Below are 19062 nucleotides of genomic sequence, written 5' to 3' on the forward strand. Positions count from 1 at the left end.
CAACTTTTCTCAGTTCTTGTCGGATGTTCTGATCTCTGATTCCATCAATAAATCGCTCAGTAAGTTTAACATCAGTCACTTGCTCTTTCTTGTTGATTTTCTGTGCCATCTCAGTTAATACAAGAGAATTTTTTTCTAATGTTTCATCCTGCTTGTGGTCTCGTTGATAAAATTTGTGGAGAAGTTGGGTAGTGGTTTCTTTGATTTCAAACACAGCCTCCAAGATGTCGAGAATATTTGCTTTCCTGTTTTTCTCTCTATGTGAGGACGAAGTTTGACTTCTGATTTTGCGGATCCAGTTAAATGGTCCATGATGAAATTTACGAAATCGTCTTTGGACTGTATATGTTCTCTCATGTCCGAGGTCCAATCGTAAACATCTGGGTCTCCATCCTTAACTGGTCGACCTCCAAACTTAGGAAATTTTCTTTCCGATTTCAAGTAAATGACAGGAGATATGGTTTAGCTTCTAACTTCTTGATGTGTTCCTGTAAATCTTTGATTTCCTGTTCCATTGTTGTGAATAGACTGAATATAGAGCTGGTCATAGAATACTGTTACAAACACAATGCACACTGTCAACTAGTACTCTTTCTTTCTGGAACCTGGAACCCTACTGCAGGAAAATCTCAGCCAAATGGATCCTACAGGCGACGCCAAATGTAACACGATGATTTTGTTGGTTTCTCGAGCTTGTTCCTTGTTGAATATAATTCAAAGGGGAAAGGGGATTCATGTAAAATATATGTAACGTTAAAAATCATTTAACCAGGAATCTATTTATATATTGATTAAAACACATTCCATAAGTAATTAAGTAATTGAAAATAGTTCTACTTCAAAGTAAATGTGGGGCCACTTAAATCAGTTAGCCTCAAAATCAGACAAAAACTCGTCTCCTTCCAATATAACATAAAACGGTTTAGATCTTGATAATCTACAAGATATTGCAAATGCATTTATATAGCATTTTGCCTAAATTCCAAAAAAATTAATAGACAATCTTTCGTTTACTGCCTTTAAATCAGAACAAGAGGCCCACGGGCCTTATAGGTCACCTGAGTATCGTGTAACAACTTTCAAATAATTAAAATTGGTTCGTGTAGCAAAAGAAACACGGGCGATAACTCGAAGAAAAGTCGTACTAGTGCATTTACTAGGAACAATCTAGAGAGTTCCGAATGTAAACATGGCAGGTAAATTTGAAGCAAAAGAAAAACGTTAAGAAAATTAATTGGATTTTCGTCTTTATATGGATTATTTTTTTAGATAAAAGGCATAAGCAATCTCAAAAAGGTTTGGTTTGATAAATTTGGTAGTTATTTCCAGTGCAAATCATTTTATATTCTTCAAAATCGTTTCGGAGCGGCTCCACTCCGATTTGCTACATTGCAAGTATATGGGACGTATTCTAACTGTGGTGAGGGCTTGTACGGAGACACAGTTAGATTATTCTAACTAGTCACTGTGCAACAAAGTCGTCAGCATTTTATTTGTTCTTTGAACGCTTGAAACGTTTTGAATGGCACTCTTATCGATGAATTTTACAATAAACCAAGCTATCTTTTCAGATCTAGCTTTGTTACCCGCCAAGTTTGTTTTAAAACCGGAAGTAGGAGTTCGTAAATTTGAAATCTCGATCCTGACTCAAATTTGACATCAGTAAGAAAAAAATGGTTTTTTAAATTTTTTTCTGAAAATGCGGTCGGTTTGTAAACCTGAAAATAAAATAAATCCTGGCCTTGAATATGTAATAAGATCATTGGCATATTAACCAGGAGCAAAGGATAAGATGTTCAAAGAATTCATGCATTTCACTATATAATCATTGGAGCCCCACCCTAAAACAAGAACCCTTGACCCAGGGGCCCTGAAATTCACAAATTGGGAAGAGGCAGTCTTATTCAACATAACTATGGACTTGGTTAGTTTATTTAATACCCAGGAGTAGAGAAGAAGATTTTTAAAGAATTAATGTATTTTCACTATATAATCAATAAAGCCCCACCCTAGCACTAGAACCCCTGACCCTGGGGCCATGAATTTCACAATTTTGGTAGAGGCCACCTTATTCAACATAACTATGTACTTGGTTAGTTTATTGAATGCCCAGGAGCAGAGAAGAAGATTCTCAAAGAATTTATGCATTTTCACCATATAATCCATTTAGCCCCGCCCTAGCACTAGAACCCCTGAACCTGGGGCCATGAATTTCACAATTTTGGTAGAGGACTCAATACTGATTACAGACATGCAAACAGTTTGACTGCTTGATGTCCAGGAGTAAAGAAGAAGATTTTTAAAGATTTCATTAATTTAACAGGTTTTTGCCCCACCCCTCAGGCCCCAGGGGGGCAGGGACCATGAAATTCACAATTTTTGTTCCCCTTCACCCATAGATGCTTTGTGCCAAATTTGGTTGAAATTGGTTGAGTGGTTGCAGAGAAGAAGCTGAAAATGTTCAATTGTTAACGCACGGCGCACGACGGACGACGCACGACGACGCACGACGACGGACGCAAACAGATAGCAATAGGTCACCTGAGTTTACTCAGGTGACCTAAAAATTGAAAAGATACACGGAGACAAAACTTGGAGATCAAGACTTTTTTGAAATCCCTTTGATTAATGAAGAAAAGGTATTGGAAATGTTAAAAAGACTTGATGTAAACAAATCTGCTGGTATAGACTTTCTTGGACCTAGATTGCTTAAACTGTCAGCTAGTATAATATCCAAACCTTTAACACACTTAATAAATTCTAGCATAATCAATGTATCTTTTCCTTCACAGTTAAAGGTCGCAAAAGTAACTCCCTTGTTTAAAAAGGGCGATAAATCAGACCCAGGAAACTATCGTCCAATCTCGATTTTACCAACTATATCGAAAGTTTTAGAGAAGCATGTAGCAGAAAATATACGTATCTTTACTTCTCACTTTGACTTACTAATGAAAGCACAATCTGGATTTCGAGAACTTCACTCATGCCAGACAGCTCTCACAAAACTAACTGATGATTGGTTGCATGCAATAGATCAAGGAAATTTTGTAGGTATTACATATCTGGATTTTAGCAAAGCATTTGATCTTGTTAATCATGATATACTAATTAAAAAGCTTGAATGCTATCACTTTGATCCAATATCAATTAAATGGTTTAAATCATACTTATATAATCGAACTCAAAGTGTTAAAATTGGTGCTTACACATCTGAATCACTGCCAGTCACAGCAGGTGTGCCTCAGGGCTCTATTTTAGGTCCTTTGTTGTTTCTATTGTATATTAATGATTTACCATTGTCTGTTGAACATTGTAATATTGATATGTTTGCTGATGACACTACGATGCATCTTCATGATAATAGTATTTCGCGTATTGAAACCACTCTTAATCATGAACTCTGTCAAATACAAAAATGGTGTCAACAAAATCAGATGATTATAAATACTGATAAAACAAAGTGTATGTTAATGGGAACACACCAAAAGAAATCTAAATTAGAAAACGTTAATTTTCATTTACAACTTTCCGATCATCCCCTTGAAAATGTAGAAATGCAAAAATTATTAGGTGTTCACATTGATCATAACCTCAATTTACTTGTCATGTAGATGCAGTTTGCAAAACTCTTACATATAAATTATTTACTTTACGAAAATTCAAAAAGTTTCTTCCAATGCGTACTAGAAAACTATTTTATAATGCTTTTATCCTGCCATCGATTTTATATTGTCTATCCATTTGGGGCAATTGTCCTCAAACGCACATGGACAGAATCTACAGATTGCAAAAAAAGCAGCTAGGATTATTTTAAATGAAAAATATGACACACCTTCAATGCCTTTATTTAACACTTTAGGTTGGCTAACAGTTTATGAACTTTTATATTTACAGAAAAGCACTTTAATGTACAAAATATTTCATGGAATGTCTCCCGATTATATGCATGATCTTTTTGAATCTCAAAGTTCTGGATCATACACTTTACGCTCAGAAACAAATTCCGAACTTCGACTACCAAAATATAAAACAAACTTATTTAAAAATTCTTTACAATATTCAGGGGTTATTATCTGGAATGAGTTACCAATTAATATCAGAAATTCCCAATCCCCTGCAATATTTAAAAAGTGTTGAAAATTTTCTGCTTATAAAACGCAATGATTCTGTGTGATTTTTTTTCTTTCTCTCTATACTGAAATGCTGATGTTTTTATTTGTTTGTAACATACTGATTGATTTTTTATTGTCTCATTATTGTAAATTTATTTATTGTATATATGCATTGTATATGTGTTCTTAAAGAAGGCCCCGAGGAAGACTAGTGTTCGCACTAATCGGGTTACCTTCTCTAAATAAAGTATTATTATAATTATTATTATTAATAACTGCGTTTTCATATTTCAAATCCGGAAATAAAAAAATCAAAATGGGTATTTTTTAAAAGTCATTCGGCGCGCTTTTAGTAGGTCTAGCAAATGCAAGAGTGAGAGGAAGAGGCCACGCGCGTCATGCACATGTATTTTACCATGTTTACTGACAATGATTATGTATGTCATGTCTGTAGTAAATGCACAATGTGACAATTGTCGAATCTTTGGCAATGTGGCTAATTGCCTAGAGGCAAGACGAAATTGTGTTTGGATACATACAGGGCCCCATGATCATGACCCTGTGACTGAAGTTTATGTACGCAGATGCGAGGTCGCGGTCTTATTTTCCCCGCCATTAATACCAGGCCAGACAGTGCCCAATATAAGAACAACATTCCGCAGATGTGCAACCTGTAAGTATGCTTGTATATTGTATTGAACAGTCAATGCGTCAATCAGCATTATTAGGGCCCCGCAAGGATTTGCGGGTGCCCTATAGTAATCACTCTGTCTGTCCGTCTATCTCTCTGTCCGTCTGCCATTCTTCCGTCCACATTTTTTCTGTTTTTTCTAATAACTTTTTTATGGTTGTCCAATTAAAATCAAATTTGGTATGGTAGTTCAATATGCAGAAAGACATATTCTGATGCTATGTTTGTTTCTCTTTGTCCCTGGTTTGGAGCTGGGGCGGTGGGGTAGATTCCTTAACTTTGTATAAAAATGCATTGGCAAAGAGAGATAAGAGAAAGAGATGTGTACCTTGAAATAAGAAATAATATACATCCGAGTAACCGAGTACCTATTTTTACAATTCTATACTTGGACCTTGGATCGAGTACTCGGTAAAGTTGACTTCCCTAGAAAATGTATTAAAATATATCATAAAAGGTTATTTGAAGTCCTTGCTTTCATTTATTGAAAGTCGGATACATTGTAAAATAATTTTTGTTAAATAAACATTATCAGATATTCTTTTTTTTCAATTATACACTTTGTAGAAAATTCTGCCAAGAGACAGTAATGAGGGGGATGGTGCAGATAATCTCCAGATAAGAAATCACCACGGATATTGGGATGTATGTACCAATATTTTACAATCATCAAAGACAAATTTTTCACAGGAATAAAAATAAAATTTTCTGGCGTTCAAGGGCCTGCCATGGTAGAAGCTCTCCTGAAAACATATTCCATTTATTGTGGACATCATGACACAGGGTTCACCTGTCATCAGCATTAGAGACTTGTGTGATTTGTTTTACCTGGGCCATACATGCATTGAATGAAAACAATTCATAGAACCACAAGCTGATTGTAAATCTATGCAAGGTCTTCTATGTTTGCTGCATCCTTATATAATTTGCTGTTTTATAACAAGACTTTGTTTCATTGGTACTAAAACTTAATACAAAATAAAAACCCAAACGCAGTTGTAATATTTATTGTTTTCTTTTACTCATTAGTACTCATTATTGTGTGAAATTTTATAAGTATCCATTTCTTGTTCCCCAAAACCACATCTTACAAATTTTATGTATTGCAACTTGCATTTCAATTTGAACTTGTTATACTTGACAAAAACTAGAGGTACTTTGAGCAATAGCTCACTAAATGATACCCCGCCCCCCATATGATTATAATGGAAAAGTCCATGTATTGCTGTGCCCGGGAAACCTAAAATATGTGTCGGATCAAAAAGTTAAATAGGAGGTAAACAATGACAATATGTAATAAAGATTCTGTAAATGTTTCATTAAATTTCACTCAGTGGTATAAGAGGAGTTGCGGATAAGAGATGCGTACCCCAAAGCGTAACAAACGGACGGACTGCTAGACGTACAGACGGACGGACGGACATACCGATTAAAGTATACCCTCCAACTTCTAAAGCGGGGGGTATAATAAGTGTTAAAATGTTCATATTGCTATTGAGTTCACTTATTCTCATGTCTCCGCTTCAAAAGGGAGTCATATTGTTTATTCATGTTCCTTGGTTTCAATACTACAATCCATTAGAATATTTATCACCCCCCCCACCTTTAAAAAAGATTATGGTTCAAATATACGTGTCATTCAAGTTTTGCACATGAGAACTTGCAATCATGCTTCCGCTTATCAGTACTCTCAGTACTTTGATTCTTTTAAACAAGAGGCCCATGGGCCACATTGCTCACCTGAGCACTAAGGGTAGGAAAAAGTAGAAAATGGCTTTTTATTGTAAAGTTTAAATCCAAAAGTAGTCCCATGACCAATCATAGATTTGCTATTTTGTAGAAAATGACTTTTAAAAAATTTTCCTATATATATCTTTAAAAACTTTGGTCGGCCATCTTGGCCCCGCCGTACCTCTGGGGTTCATGATTTAAACAAATTTGAATCTACACTACTTGAGCATGCTTCCATATAAATATGATGAATTATGGCTTTGTCATTCTTGAGAAGAAGATTTTTAAAGAATTTTCCTATATATTTCTATGTAAAACTGTGGTCGGCCATTTTGGCCCCGCCCTACCCCCGGGGGTCATGATTTGAACAAACTTGAATCTACACTACCTGAGGATGTTTCCCCATAAGTTTCATCTTTCCTGGCACAGTGGTTCTTGGGAAGAAGATTTTTAAAATATGCCACCAAATTTTCATTAATTCCCAATTATCTCCCCTTGAATGAGGGCGTGGCCCCTCATTTGAACAAACTTGAATCCCCTTTACCCAAGGATACTTTGTGGCAAGTTTGGTTGAAATTGGCCCAGCGGTTCTTGAGAAGAAGTCGAAAATGAAAAGTTTACAGACAGACAGACAGACGGACGCCGGACAAAATGTGATCAGAAAAGCTCACTTGAGCCTTCGGCTCAGATGAGCTAAAATTGTAAAATATTTTGTTTACTTTAAACATTATGAGGAAACAGTGGGAATTTATTTTTTTTTAATTCCATTCCATTCCAATGGGTGTAATACTGATATAAGTCCCACCCTCCATTCAATGTATTTGTTCATGGGATTACACATTTTTTAAAGTTCTTATTTAAAAATAAGACTTGTGTTTCTTATTTAAATTACGTTTCCGCATTGTCTAGACGAAAAATATTTTCCTTAGTATAGTAAAACGTCGCAATATTGACCGTTTCCTGTTATTAGTCTGACGCCACGTTTAATTATGGCGGTCAAAATATTAACGAGGCTGAAGGCATGGAGTCCTTTGACGTTTTCAACATTTATAACTACTTTTGTGCTCTTTCCACTTAGATTTGGTAATAAAATTAAAGTATGACAATTTTACTTTTTGTCAACGATGCCGGCGACATTTATTTTGAAATCGATTAGTAGCATCGAGAGCTCACAACGACCGCCAATTATCTTAACTTAATGAACGTGGTAGTCAGCGCATTCATCAACAAGATCAAGTACATTTATCTCTGCGAATGTTTTTTCTTACTGCAATTTCATTCAGTACCTAATCTCAATCATCAACAGGCGACTGAGAAAAAGAAAAATCATGTAGCCCCCCAAAACGGAAAGAAATAAATAAAAAAAAATGTAAAAGAATAGTAGAATAAAATATTTTGAGTCGGGCTAATTTTCACGGGTCGGTCGGCTAAGGGCAAACAAACAAAATTTTAATTTTGTCCCAAATATGCACATTTTAATTACCTTCCAATGACACATTCTTCTTCATCCAAAGCATAACTGGCTCCTAGACTATTATCCTTCTTAATCAGAGTTATTTTTGCAAGACACAATCCAAAATCTCTCAACCAGAGTGAAGAAAAGAATTCAGACTAGATCAATACTAACAAAGTAATATCCGTTTAATTGAGTAGAACCAAGTGATCACCATGAAAAAATGGACTTGCCATTCAAGTGACCATGAGAGAAATCTTCGTCAAAATGAACATTTCCAAAACATCTTTTTTACAATAGCTCCAAAACTACGTGAGCTATGTATTTAAAACTTTTACAGTTTATCAATATATCATTTACTAACAGATAGAAAGTATCACTTGATAAAAAAAACTTACAACAAAATATTTATGTAGAAAAATTCTTCTTAAAAATGCATTTAGTTTTGAAAAATACACCTAATTATTTCCGTGCTTTTAGTGAAAGCCATCATTGCAGAAACTAAATTAAAATAATTATCAATGAAGGACAAGTTAGACTTGGATAGCCTCTGTAAAGTAGTTTTCTGTGTTAACTTTGTCCAAATATTAATACTTAAAGCGAAAGTACATTGCAAATGGCGGATTCTATAGGGGTCCTGTGTTTATTGATGTCATTCTTTCAGTAACAACTCCCGAGACCATTCACGTCCAACTTGCCCTTCATTGATAAACATATATTATTTCTGCAATGATGGTTTTTACAAAAAGGACAGAATTATGAATTTGCGTTTTTCTTAAAATATGCACATTTTTTAATTCAATTTTTCTCAAAACTATCTTTTTTACAATATTTGTTTTCAAGTGATACTTTCTATCTAATAATTCATGATATATTTATAAACTGTTAAAGGTTTAACATTTTACCTCACATAGTTTTGGAGCAATTGGAAAAATAATTTTTTACACACGTTGACCTTTGACGAAACCTTAAAGGCAAAAATGGATTGAAGATTGAACAGAGAAAGAATAAATAATATATCTTCAAGAAATAACATTTATATGCCTTACCTTCTAAGTCTGAATCTTTGTTAGCTTCATGCAAAGAGTCTTTCTTTGAGGGTGGTTGACAATGTATATCTTTACTGGCAACTTGTCCAGACACTGGAATTCAATATTTATTAGAGAACAAATGAACACAGAAAAAAACGAAACACCTCTTCTTTCAATCAATAATTTTACTTTCAGTGTATCTAGCATAATTTTCATTCCCTACAGCAAACAAAACATAGATACATATTTTTATATACCTTACCCTGTAAGTCTAAATCTATGGTGGCTTCATTCAAAGTGTCTTTCTTTGAGGCTGGTTGTATATCTTTGGTAGCAACTTGTCCAGACACTGAAATTCAGGGTTTACTAGAAAATGAATGAACAAAGCAAAAAAAAAAATAAATAAAAGGAGAAATCACTAATTATACTTTCAGTGTATCTAGCATAATGTTCACTTTCTACAGCAAACAAAACATTCAGACACATATTTTTATATGCCTTACCTTCTAAGTCGGAATCTTTGATGGCTTTATGCAAAGAGTCTTTCTTTGAGGCTGGTTGTATATCTTTGGTGGCAACTTGTCTTTTTGTTGTAACTTTTTTCTGGTTTTATCGCAGAGGAACCTTTCAAAAATATTTAAGTAGTATTCATAAAGTTATATAGAATAAGAATTATTGTCAGAAGAAAAGTAATTCTTAAGGTCTTTCCACCCTCATAATTTTAATGGTTTAAAGTAAAAGAACTGCATTTATTTTCATTTAATGTAGTTTAATTTTACCAATTGTTGCAGAAAAAGTATAGGTTGCCATATTATTTACGATGGGAGACATATGTATACAGAAATATATGTCATCATAAAAAATCGTATAATATTTGCTAACAGTATTATAAAAATCATGTACAAACTGGTTCACATGCATAAATCTGATGCTGAAATTTTCAAAATACCGGTACTTGCTACTTATTATACACTTTGAATTGTGAATATCAGGGAAACTATTTTACATTAGAAGAACAATGAAGATACCTTAGAAGGAGTTATTGCCCTTTTCAACATTTTTAAAGATTAAAATTGATTATATAAAGAAATTATACATCTTTTAAATTCTTTAACTTAACAATATTCTTACATTCTTACAAAAGATATTGTTCTATTGGGTATACATTTAAATTAATACTTTTTTTGCAAAAATCACTGACATCATACGAGGAGGAGGAAATACCTTGAGACTCCTTAGAGCTCTCGAAATGTCAAAAAATCCAATTTAACTACAGTCTAGTTATTGAAAATTTCAAATAGAATTCAAACAGTAATAATCATATCTACGGACAGCTGGACATCACTTGTTAATTCAGATATACTCCCCAAAAATCATATGCAAGGGGGGTAGGGATAAAAACAGCCTTCTTAATCAGCTTACGTTATGACTTGCTTATATTAATCTTGATCGAACTTTTAAACTACTAGCAAAATGACTTGAAATTTTGAGCACTCAATTGTAACAACATTCAGCAATGTACAAAATGGATAGAAGGGTGAGCATGATGAAAAACTTTCTTTTATAACCATTTTATTTTCTATCCAGTGTTAAATAATGGAAAATTGAAAATTAAAGGAGATTTACCTGGAAGTTGAAGATTGATTTTAATTCTACGAATCACTGGAAATGAATGGAGGATTCACATGTAATAGCGCTAGCTTATCTGGCCGGAATGGTTTAAAAACCATTTAATGGCCGATAAAGAAGAAAATTAATAACAAGAGTACGGAAATCAAAAGTATCGGGTCGGGCATGTGATTCCTCCATTCCTTTCCAGTGATTCCTAGAATTACAATCAAACTTTAACTTCCAGGTAAGTCTCGTTTAATTTTCAACTGCATTTCATCACTATCAAGGTCATTCCAGAACCATATGACTTTAAAGCTCTGAGACTTTTTTATTCCATTGCATCTTCAGTTGATAATGAAAATGCAACAGAATTTCAAGTAACAAGATATTTCCCAATGTTTATCTAAATACACCAAGCTCTATATGCTACTTCATACAATACTAATTTTGTAAATTTTCTAATACTTTCACATCTAACTGTTTAATGTTTAAAAGTTTACAATAAAATCTCACAAATATCTTTTCATTTGTCCCAACGACTTTGAACATTATATCGTCTATAGGACACCCATTAACGGCTGCAGCAGACATGGCGGCAACCCTTGTACTATGCACAGAGTACACATTCGTGTCCACGTCACTCTGCCGTAGAACATTTTTTAACCATCGCCCAAGGGTGTCAGAGGACACCGCTGCCTGTGGTTTTTGATAAAAGACACGGCTGGTAAATGATAACCCCTACGATAAAATAAAGGTCCTACCTTAACTGTCTGCATATCAGATAAAATTGATTTCGGTGGGCACTCCGTCCCGTCCTTTTTTCTCCTTTCTATCACGAATATTTCAAGCCAGTAAACAATTTCTTTTGAGTCCATAACGTGAAGAAACGGACTGTTTTCAGTCCGTTTCTCGCGCCATTTCTCGAATACATTCATTGCCCATTTAGTATTGCTTTTTGTCTTCGCATTCTCTTGCTCGGACATAGCATATTAAGCTCTTCATCCGTTACAGGTGTCCTAAAGCGAATACATGTAGTTTCTTCCGCTTGAAGCTCAGTCTTGACGGTAGGGTTAGTGTCCATATTTACATCTAAAGCGCCCTAACCATTCCAAAAAATATTCTTCTTTCATACTCAGCGATAAATCACATATTCCTTTAAATGCCAAATTTTCATTCTCTAGAGTTTCACATATTTGAGAGAGTGTAAGATCGGCAATGTCCTTGTCCAATGCATCAAGAAAATCGATATCCACTACATCCGTCTGACCAGCCATTACATCACCGTCTAAATGATTCTTGACAGTGCGCGCGAGCGCTAAATGCGCGAATCAATTAATGATTAGGATTTCGCCACCGCTCCTACAGCTGAGTGGATCAGTGACAACAGCACCCCTGGCTGGATAAATAGGACGCCGAATGATCGCAAGCCACTGTAAGCACGGGAATCAAATAAGAGACACGTTGGAGAACAGAACAATGGTCTTAGATTCCTATTCCTAAATGTGTGTGGAATTAAAAATAGACTGAACTACAGTGAATTAAAGAGTTTGTTTCAAAATTCGATATATGGCTCACTGAGATCAAACTGACGACTCAGATAATATTTACCATTTATTTGTAACATACATGAAAATTTCACACTCAATGGAAAATACTACATCCGGCGGTATTTTAGTTGCAATTATATCCGGCGGTTTTTAAGTTGCAATCACAGATGATATTGTAAAATAGTTCAATTTATCAAACTCATTGTAATTTAAATTATGTTTAATGATTTAGAATTAGCAAAGAACTCTTAAAAAATGAAGATATATTATTTGGGGGTTATTATATCCCCCATGAAGGTAGTAGATACTATTTCAATGATTTTCTTAAAATAGAACATGAAATGATTAATTTAGCACATGACAATGGGCATGTTTGTTTCATGGGAAATTTTAATGCCAGAACTGGTCATCTTTCTGATTATTTCACCTAAACTCATTTCCAAATTATGAAAAATCTATCGGGGGGGGGGGGGGGGTGTCTATACATTTAAATTCACCCCTCCACCCCCCCCCCCTAAACACACCTGGATATGCGCAAGATTAGCACGCATACAGTGTTAAATTATTATTATAACAATTATTTAAACAACCAGTATTATAACGTAGATAATATATGCTTACATAGAAGATTTAATAATTGACATAATCAGACTTAAGGTTTTTTGTGCTTGTCAAGAGATTTCTGGATTTTTTTTTTTTTGCGTGGGGTTGACCCCCCTGGAAACAATTCCTGGATCCATGTCTGCTTTTCAATGTGCACGTAAATCTGTGTAAAGAAATGTACAAAGTAGCAAACTATCATTTCTTGAATTTCAATTTACCTGTTTATAATTATTTATTAATGTACATAGGGTACAAATGCTACACTGCAGGGCATATTAGAGCATCAGTACATTGCACCCGAGTGCCTGAGAATGTGTTGAAGAATTTCTCGGAGGGATACCTGTCATGTGTGATGGATGTAGTTGATCTCCGTTTCCAAATGAGAGTCTTGGTTAAATGGATTCTCTGCAACAAAATCCCTTTCTTTCAAGAAGAAAACTGTCCTGGCCCATATTCCACGTCATTTTTCTCAGAAATCCAATCACAAGAGTGAAATGGTAAGTTTTAATTTATCAAGTTAAAATTTAGAAAAATAAGAGAGATATTGTATGTATAATAATTTGTATGCAGTATTAATGAAAATTTTTAAGGTACTCTTAGGTGTTTTAGACAAAGACGAAAGTAAAGTTGGAGCTGCTATCGGGATTGTCAATGAGTACCATGAGTACGTTCCACTCACACCTGATGGATCTCCATCAACTCTTCCCCTCCATGCTGATGGATTTAACTGTGAGAGAGTCAAAGAATGCAAGCATTAATGGAACAATGAAGTGGCTACAGCTGCAGGGACTTATTCCAATCATTCAAGAATGGCACAAAAGATGTCTGCTTCTCCAAGTTGGTGTCACTTTGCTGAGCAACGTGTAATGGAGAAAAATTGACCAGATTAAAAAATTAACATGTTAAGGGTGACAGCGTATTTAAATTAATTCAATAAATCTTTTTTATACATTTTTGAAACGTGATTTTTTTAAGCACGCATATCGATGAACCATTAGATTTATGTAGAAATAAAGTATTTTCATTGTTTGTTATTTTATCTTGGATAATGTTAAATTCACTGCGCACGAAAAGCATTCGCTCCTCTGAATGAAAAATGACATTCGGCGGTTTATTGTTCGTTGAAGTTTTAACCTGTTTAACAAAGGACGCATCTTCATTTTTCTTATTCAGGTTTATTACAGTGTATGACCTCATTGGGCAGGTTCTGTTTATTCTAAGGATGTTTCTTCTTTTCATTATTGTTTTGGAATTCAATAATCCTGACGGTTTTCAACGTAATTGGATCTTCTGTGGTGTTCTGTCAAACCTCTTTTTTATTTCTCTTGGCGGCTTATTGTCTACGTTTGCTTGTTTTTTTTTTATTATGTGTTGAGCATCCTATTAGAAAATTTTTTTACTGATGGCAAATTCAGGAGGGTCAGATGAATCACGCGCGTACCCACCCCTGCCTCTACTGAGATCCGCGCATGTTTTTCTTCGGAACAAAGTATTTGTCAAAACTTTCAAGAACCGTATTGAATTTCTTGTCACCGGAAGAAAGTGCGACGGACTTAAATATTCCTTCCGTTTCCGGTCCCATGTAGTAAATTAGAGAACTTATCTGTATTAGGTTATAAGCGTCGGTAATCTCCGTAGCAATCTGTCGGGGCATTCACTTGGCCTGGTGAGGTGAAATTTTACGGGGATTTGAACTTCGGCATGTTGGCAACTTCTACATCTCTGACACCGTGTCTTAATGGCTTGGTTCATTAACTATTATTATACCTCTGTTAATAATTCCCGAATTTGATTGGCTAGTAAGAAAACTTTAAAACACAACAGTGAATCCAAAAGGTACTTTTACAGCAAAAGAGACCTAGGAATCATTACATGTGGGCTATAATGACCCGGTCATTATAATTAATGACCGCAAAATAATGACTTCGTAATCAAAAATTCCTTTTTTGAGTGAAGGTAATGCATAAAGTAATAATTGTTCGAGAAAAACATGTTTTTTGAAACGTGCAAGGTCTTTTTTTGCATTACCATACAGAATACGGTAAAATTTTATCGTTAACGTAAACGGTTTATTCATATCAAATTATCGTTACAATTCAGTTCAATGGAATGTAGAAGCCGCTCTTCAAAGAGTTGAATTCTGTGTTAGATTTTGACTGTGTAATGGAAAAGTAATCACTATAACAATGTATGACGCTATCAACCAAATATTGTTTTAATCAGTAAATCATGATGCAAAAACGTACACGACTTGCAGACGTCAATGTAAACAACTTCACTATACGGAGTGTAGCGAATACCGATCCCGATCAAAGAAAGAATTGAGAACTGTTAGAGATTCATACTTTTCAATGTATATCGGTATAATAAAACAATTGATTACCCCTTGTGAGTTCAACGTGGTGAAATAAGGACCCTCGACCTGACCCACTCGATGACCTGCCCTGACCGAGGCCGCGATCTCGGGTCCGTATTTCACCATGTTGACCTCAAAAGGGGTAATTAATTTCATATTACTCCGAGTCCAAAAATGCATGTTTATTCAATACGGCGCTTATATTATACATGTAAATCAGTCGTACATAAAATGATTCCACACAGACTAGATAAATCGCATGATAAACACTTACTTAAAAGTTCCAACCTTATTGGATTTTGTTCTGAAGCATATGGAGATAGCAAACAGTATTCAACATCGAAAGCCCATAAAACAATACAAAATAGGAGCAGAGCAAACACAAACCCCCAAAACATCAGAAGTGGGATCAGGTGCCATGGAGGAGTGAGCATCCCCTTCCGACCAGACACACCCGCCGTTGGCTCCTTGTCATGGTCGGGAAATAATCGTCAATTCAGTGTATAAATAATGGACTAACAATTAGTATAAGAAAAACCTCCACCAGCATTTTACTCAATAATGCATGTATATGTTATAATTCTGATACACGAGTTAACCTGTTCTATTCAATTCGCTGTAGCAGCTGTGGATGAAGGAGGAGGGAGATATCTTGACAAGAAAAATGAAGCTTTCATATCATTTATGTGAAAAACCTATTTCCTAGGTGTGGGGACAGCAATTCAATTTTACTAAGCATTCACATCTTAAGACTTTTCAAATCAACTGAACAAGGATCGGTGTTTTCTAGGGTCGGGGATTCGAAGGTCAATGTTAGTTGGCTTAGCATATTCCGGGAGTGGGTACCGCACCCACCCCACCCCCCTCTAAATCTGCACGTGTAGCAATACACGATCGGATAAACTAGTAACTGGTTATATGATGAATATCCAATCAGAACCTAGATATAATTATTTAATTTCATTATGTGGAACATCTGCAAAGAAAATGAACGGAAACTGTTGATAGACCAACTGAACGACTGACAGGCAGCAGCAAAGCAATATGCTCTCTCTTCTTCGACAGAGGGCATAAAACACGTTCTTCTTTAGTGTTTTTCAAACATCTTGTGAAGATATTTTCAATATTTTACACAAAAACAAGTAAACTGGATAAACATCTGATAAAACAATCAAGCCAAAAATGAGCGACAGTATCACACCTCCTATTGTTCCCATTGATGTTGATGATTTGCGATTATCTTTCGCACAAGTCAGCTTTCTCACTGTAGAGGAAAGATTTCCTTCATTCACCATTAGCGCCCGTTTCCTCCGGTGAATTATTTCTTCAAGTGATACAGAAACATACTGACAAACGCAAATACAATTCACTGTTCCATTTGTGATTTGTATTGGCGTGTTTGATGCTTCCTGTGTTGTGCTCTTATATACTGTTGTATTCTCACCCTCTGTAGTGAGGAGTTGTTCAGTTACGGTTAATAGCGACGCCTGTTCCGTGGTCTTCAGGGTTCCCTCTTCTGTACTTAAAAATGCCCCCTGGTCTGTAGAAAAGGGTGTCTCCGGATCTTTACTTGATAAATGTGTTTGTTTTGTACTTGAAAATAATCCCGATTCTGTTGTTGATGTTTCTTTTGCTATTGTGGAAATGACAGTTGGTTCCATTGTAAGAAAAGTTCCTTGTTCTGATGTTGACATTATGTCCTGTTCTGGATCTGTTCTTGTCTCAGACTCCGCTGTTGACGTACTGCCTTGTTCAAAATGCGACAGAGTTTGGCTTGAGGACAATGAATTCAATTGCGTAGTTTCCAAGTCTACTGATTCCGTTAACGTTTTCATTGAAGTTACCGATTCTGTTTTTGGGGAAAATTCTGGATTTCTTGGCAACAATATATCGGTTGTCACCAGTGTTCCTGAATCAGTTGTAGAGGTATCTGATTTTATAAAAGACGCCGTCTCCGTTGTGAGTGGCATTTCTGATTCTGTGGTTTGTGATGCTATTCGATCAGTAGATAATGTTTCTGTTGTCGGCAAGGTTTTATAGTGTGACACACTTCCGGATTCTCTCGTGATGAAGGTTTTCTGTTCCATTGTTTCTTCGTCAGTGGTTGATAAAGCCTCAGTATTGGTAAATGTTGGAGATTCGGCAGTTATTGAATCCATCGATTTCGAGGATGCAAAATTTGCTTTTGAAATGAGAATGTTTTCTGACTCGGTTGGATGCACAGTTTCTGCTTCTGATGTGAATGTATTTGGAAATTTTGTTGTAAGCATTTCCAAACTCGGCGACGAACCCGAGTCCATTTCTTTAGTATTCTGCTCTGAATGCATTTTTGCTTCGGTTTCGGTTTGTAAAGTTACTTTTTCTTTAGTTGAAAGCAATTTAGGTTCTGTAGTAAGTAAAATTTCTGGTTCTGTAGTAAAGGATATGTCCTGTTCGGAAGTTTTGACACTTTTCGTATTAAATATGTCTGGTTCAGTAGTTTGTTGATTTTCTGGCTTTGTAGTAATTGGTAAGCCTGGTTCTGTATTTTTAAAACTTGTTGGCTCCGTAGTAATTGGTACATCTGACTCTGTAGTAAATGGTACATCTGGCTCCGTAGTAAATAGTACATCTGACTCTGTAGTTAATGGTACATCTGACTCCGTAGTAAATGGTACATCTGACTCTGTAGTAATTGATACATCTGACTCCGTAGTAAATGGTAAATCCGTAGTAAATGGTAAATTTGACTCTGTAGTAATTGGTACATCTAACTCCGTAGTAAATGGTATATCTGACTCTGTAGTTATTGGTACATCTGGCTCCGTAGTTAATGGTACATCTGACTCTGTAGTAATTGCTATATCTGACTCCGTACTAAATGGTAAATCTAACTCCGTACTAAATGGTAAATCTGACTCCGTAGTAATTGGTACATCTGATTCCGTAGTAAATGGAACATCTGGCTCCGTAGTTAATGGTACATCTGGTTCCGTAGTAAATGATACATCTGACTCCGTGCTAAATGGTTCATCTGAATCCGTACTAAATGGTACATCTGACTCCGTAGTAAGAACAAACCCCGGTTCCGTTGTTAAGAAACCCGATTTGGTTTCCGATTCCGTTTCAGGGTCTGAATTCATTGTACTTATTATGAAGTTAAAACTGTCCTTCATAGTAACTCGACATTGTCTTTGTCCAAAATATCTCTGAGAAGATGAATCTGAACGACTTTCGTCAGAGGAGCTTAGATAACAGTAATTGGTTGCATAGTCAATAGTGTATGACTGACATGTCACATAGTCATCACAGAGTTCTTGACACACGGAGTTTAAATTGCTACCAATACTCCAGACACCGAAATACGAGGCTATTACCATGTATTGCTGTAGTACATACGGACAGATGTCCGTATTCTGTGTCGTCGTCGGCATAGGAGTAGTTGAACATATCTTCAAAGCAAAATATTTGCGCTTACTGGCATCGGCAGGGGTGGTTCTTGTAGTTAAGTAGCAATAATTGTTATATGTGTCTAATGCGTAAGCTTTACATGAACTGTCATTATCACATAATCTTGAACACTCCGAATTTAAATTTCCTCCATAGATCAAGAAGGTTGTATAAGGTGAGATTGCCATCTTGTACTGTTGTAGTGTATACGTACACGTCGCCTGATGAGTGTTCATAGCTGAAATAATTTGTATTTTGTAATATGTAAGGACACTTTCATTATATACTCTAATAATATTAAAAAAAACTTTCCTTATGAAAAACAAATATTCATTTTTCTAAGATATAACAAAAATTTTAAAAATGGATTAGAGTTTTTATATAATCAAATTGATATTTAACAATTGTCGCCTTAAAACGTGGTAAATCCTTAGATTTATAAACCTGATAGAAAGCACATCGACATAATACTTTGTGCTCAATCTATATGCTTTCTCT

At 35.3% G+C, this 19062-nt stretch overlaps 1 protein-coding gene across 1 annotated transcript; it reads right to left on the reverse strand.

Moving 5' to 3' along the window:
• Positions 1-16232: 16232 nt before the first annotated feature.
• On the reverse strand, positions 16233-18752 carry LOC134283002 (mucin-2-like). Its single transcript, XM_062765768.1, has one exon. It carries the CDS (start codon positions 18750-18752, stop codon positions 16233-16235), a length of 2520 nt encoding a protein of 839 aa, XP_062621752.1.
• Between the last annotated feature and the right edge of the window lie 310 nt (positions 18753-19062).

This window comes from Saccostrea cucullata, unplaced genomic scaffold (assembly GCF_032062105.1).
Source record: "Saccostrea cucullata isolate Sc308-1 unplaced genomic scaffold, CSIRO_AGI_Scuc_v1 ctg4789, whole genome shotgun sequence".
Lineage (NCBI taxonomy): Eukaryota > Metazoa > Mollusca > Bivalvia > Ostreida > Ostreidae > Saccostrea > Saccostrea cuccullata.

What these genes read in the sequence shown, in the direction of transcription:
- LOC134283002 (XM_062765768.1), bottom strand. Translation starts at nt 18,752, where the DNA reads ATGGCAATCTCACCTTATACAACCTTCTTGATCTATGGAGGAAATTTA.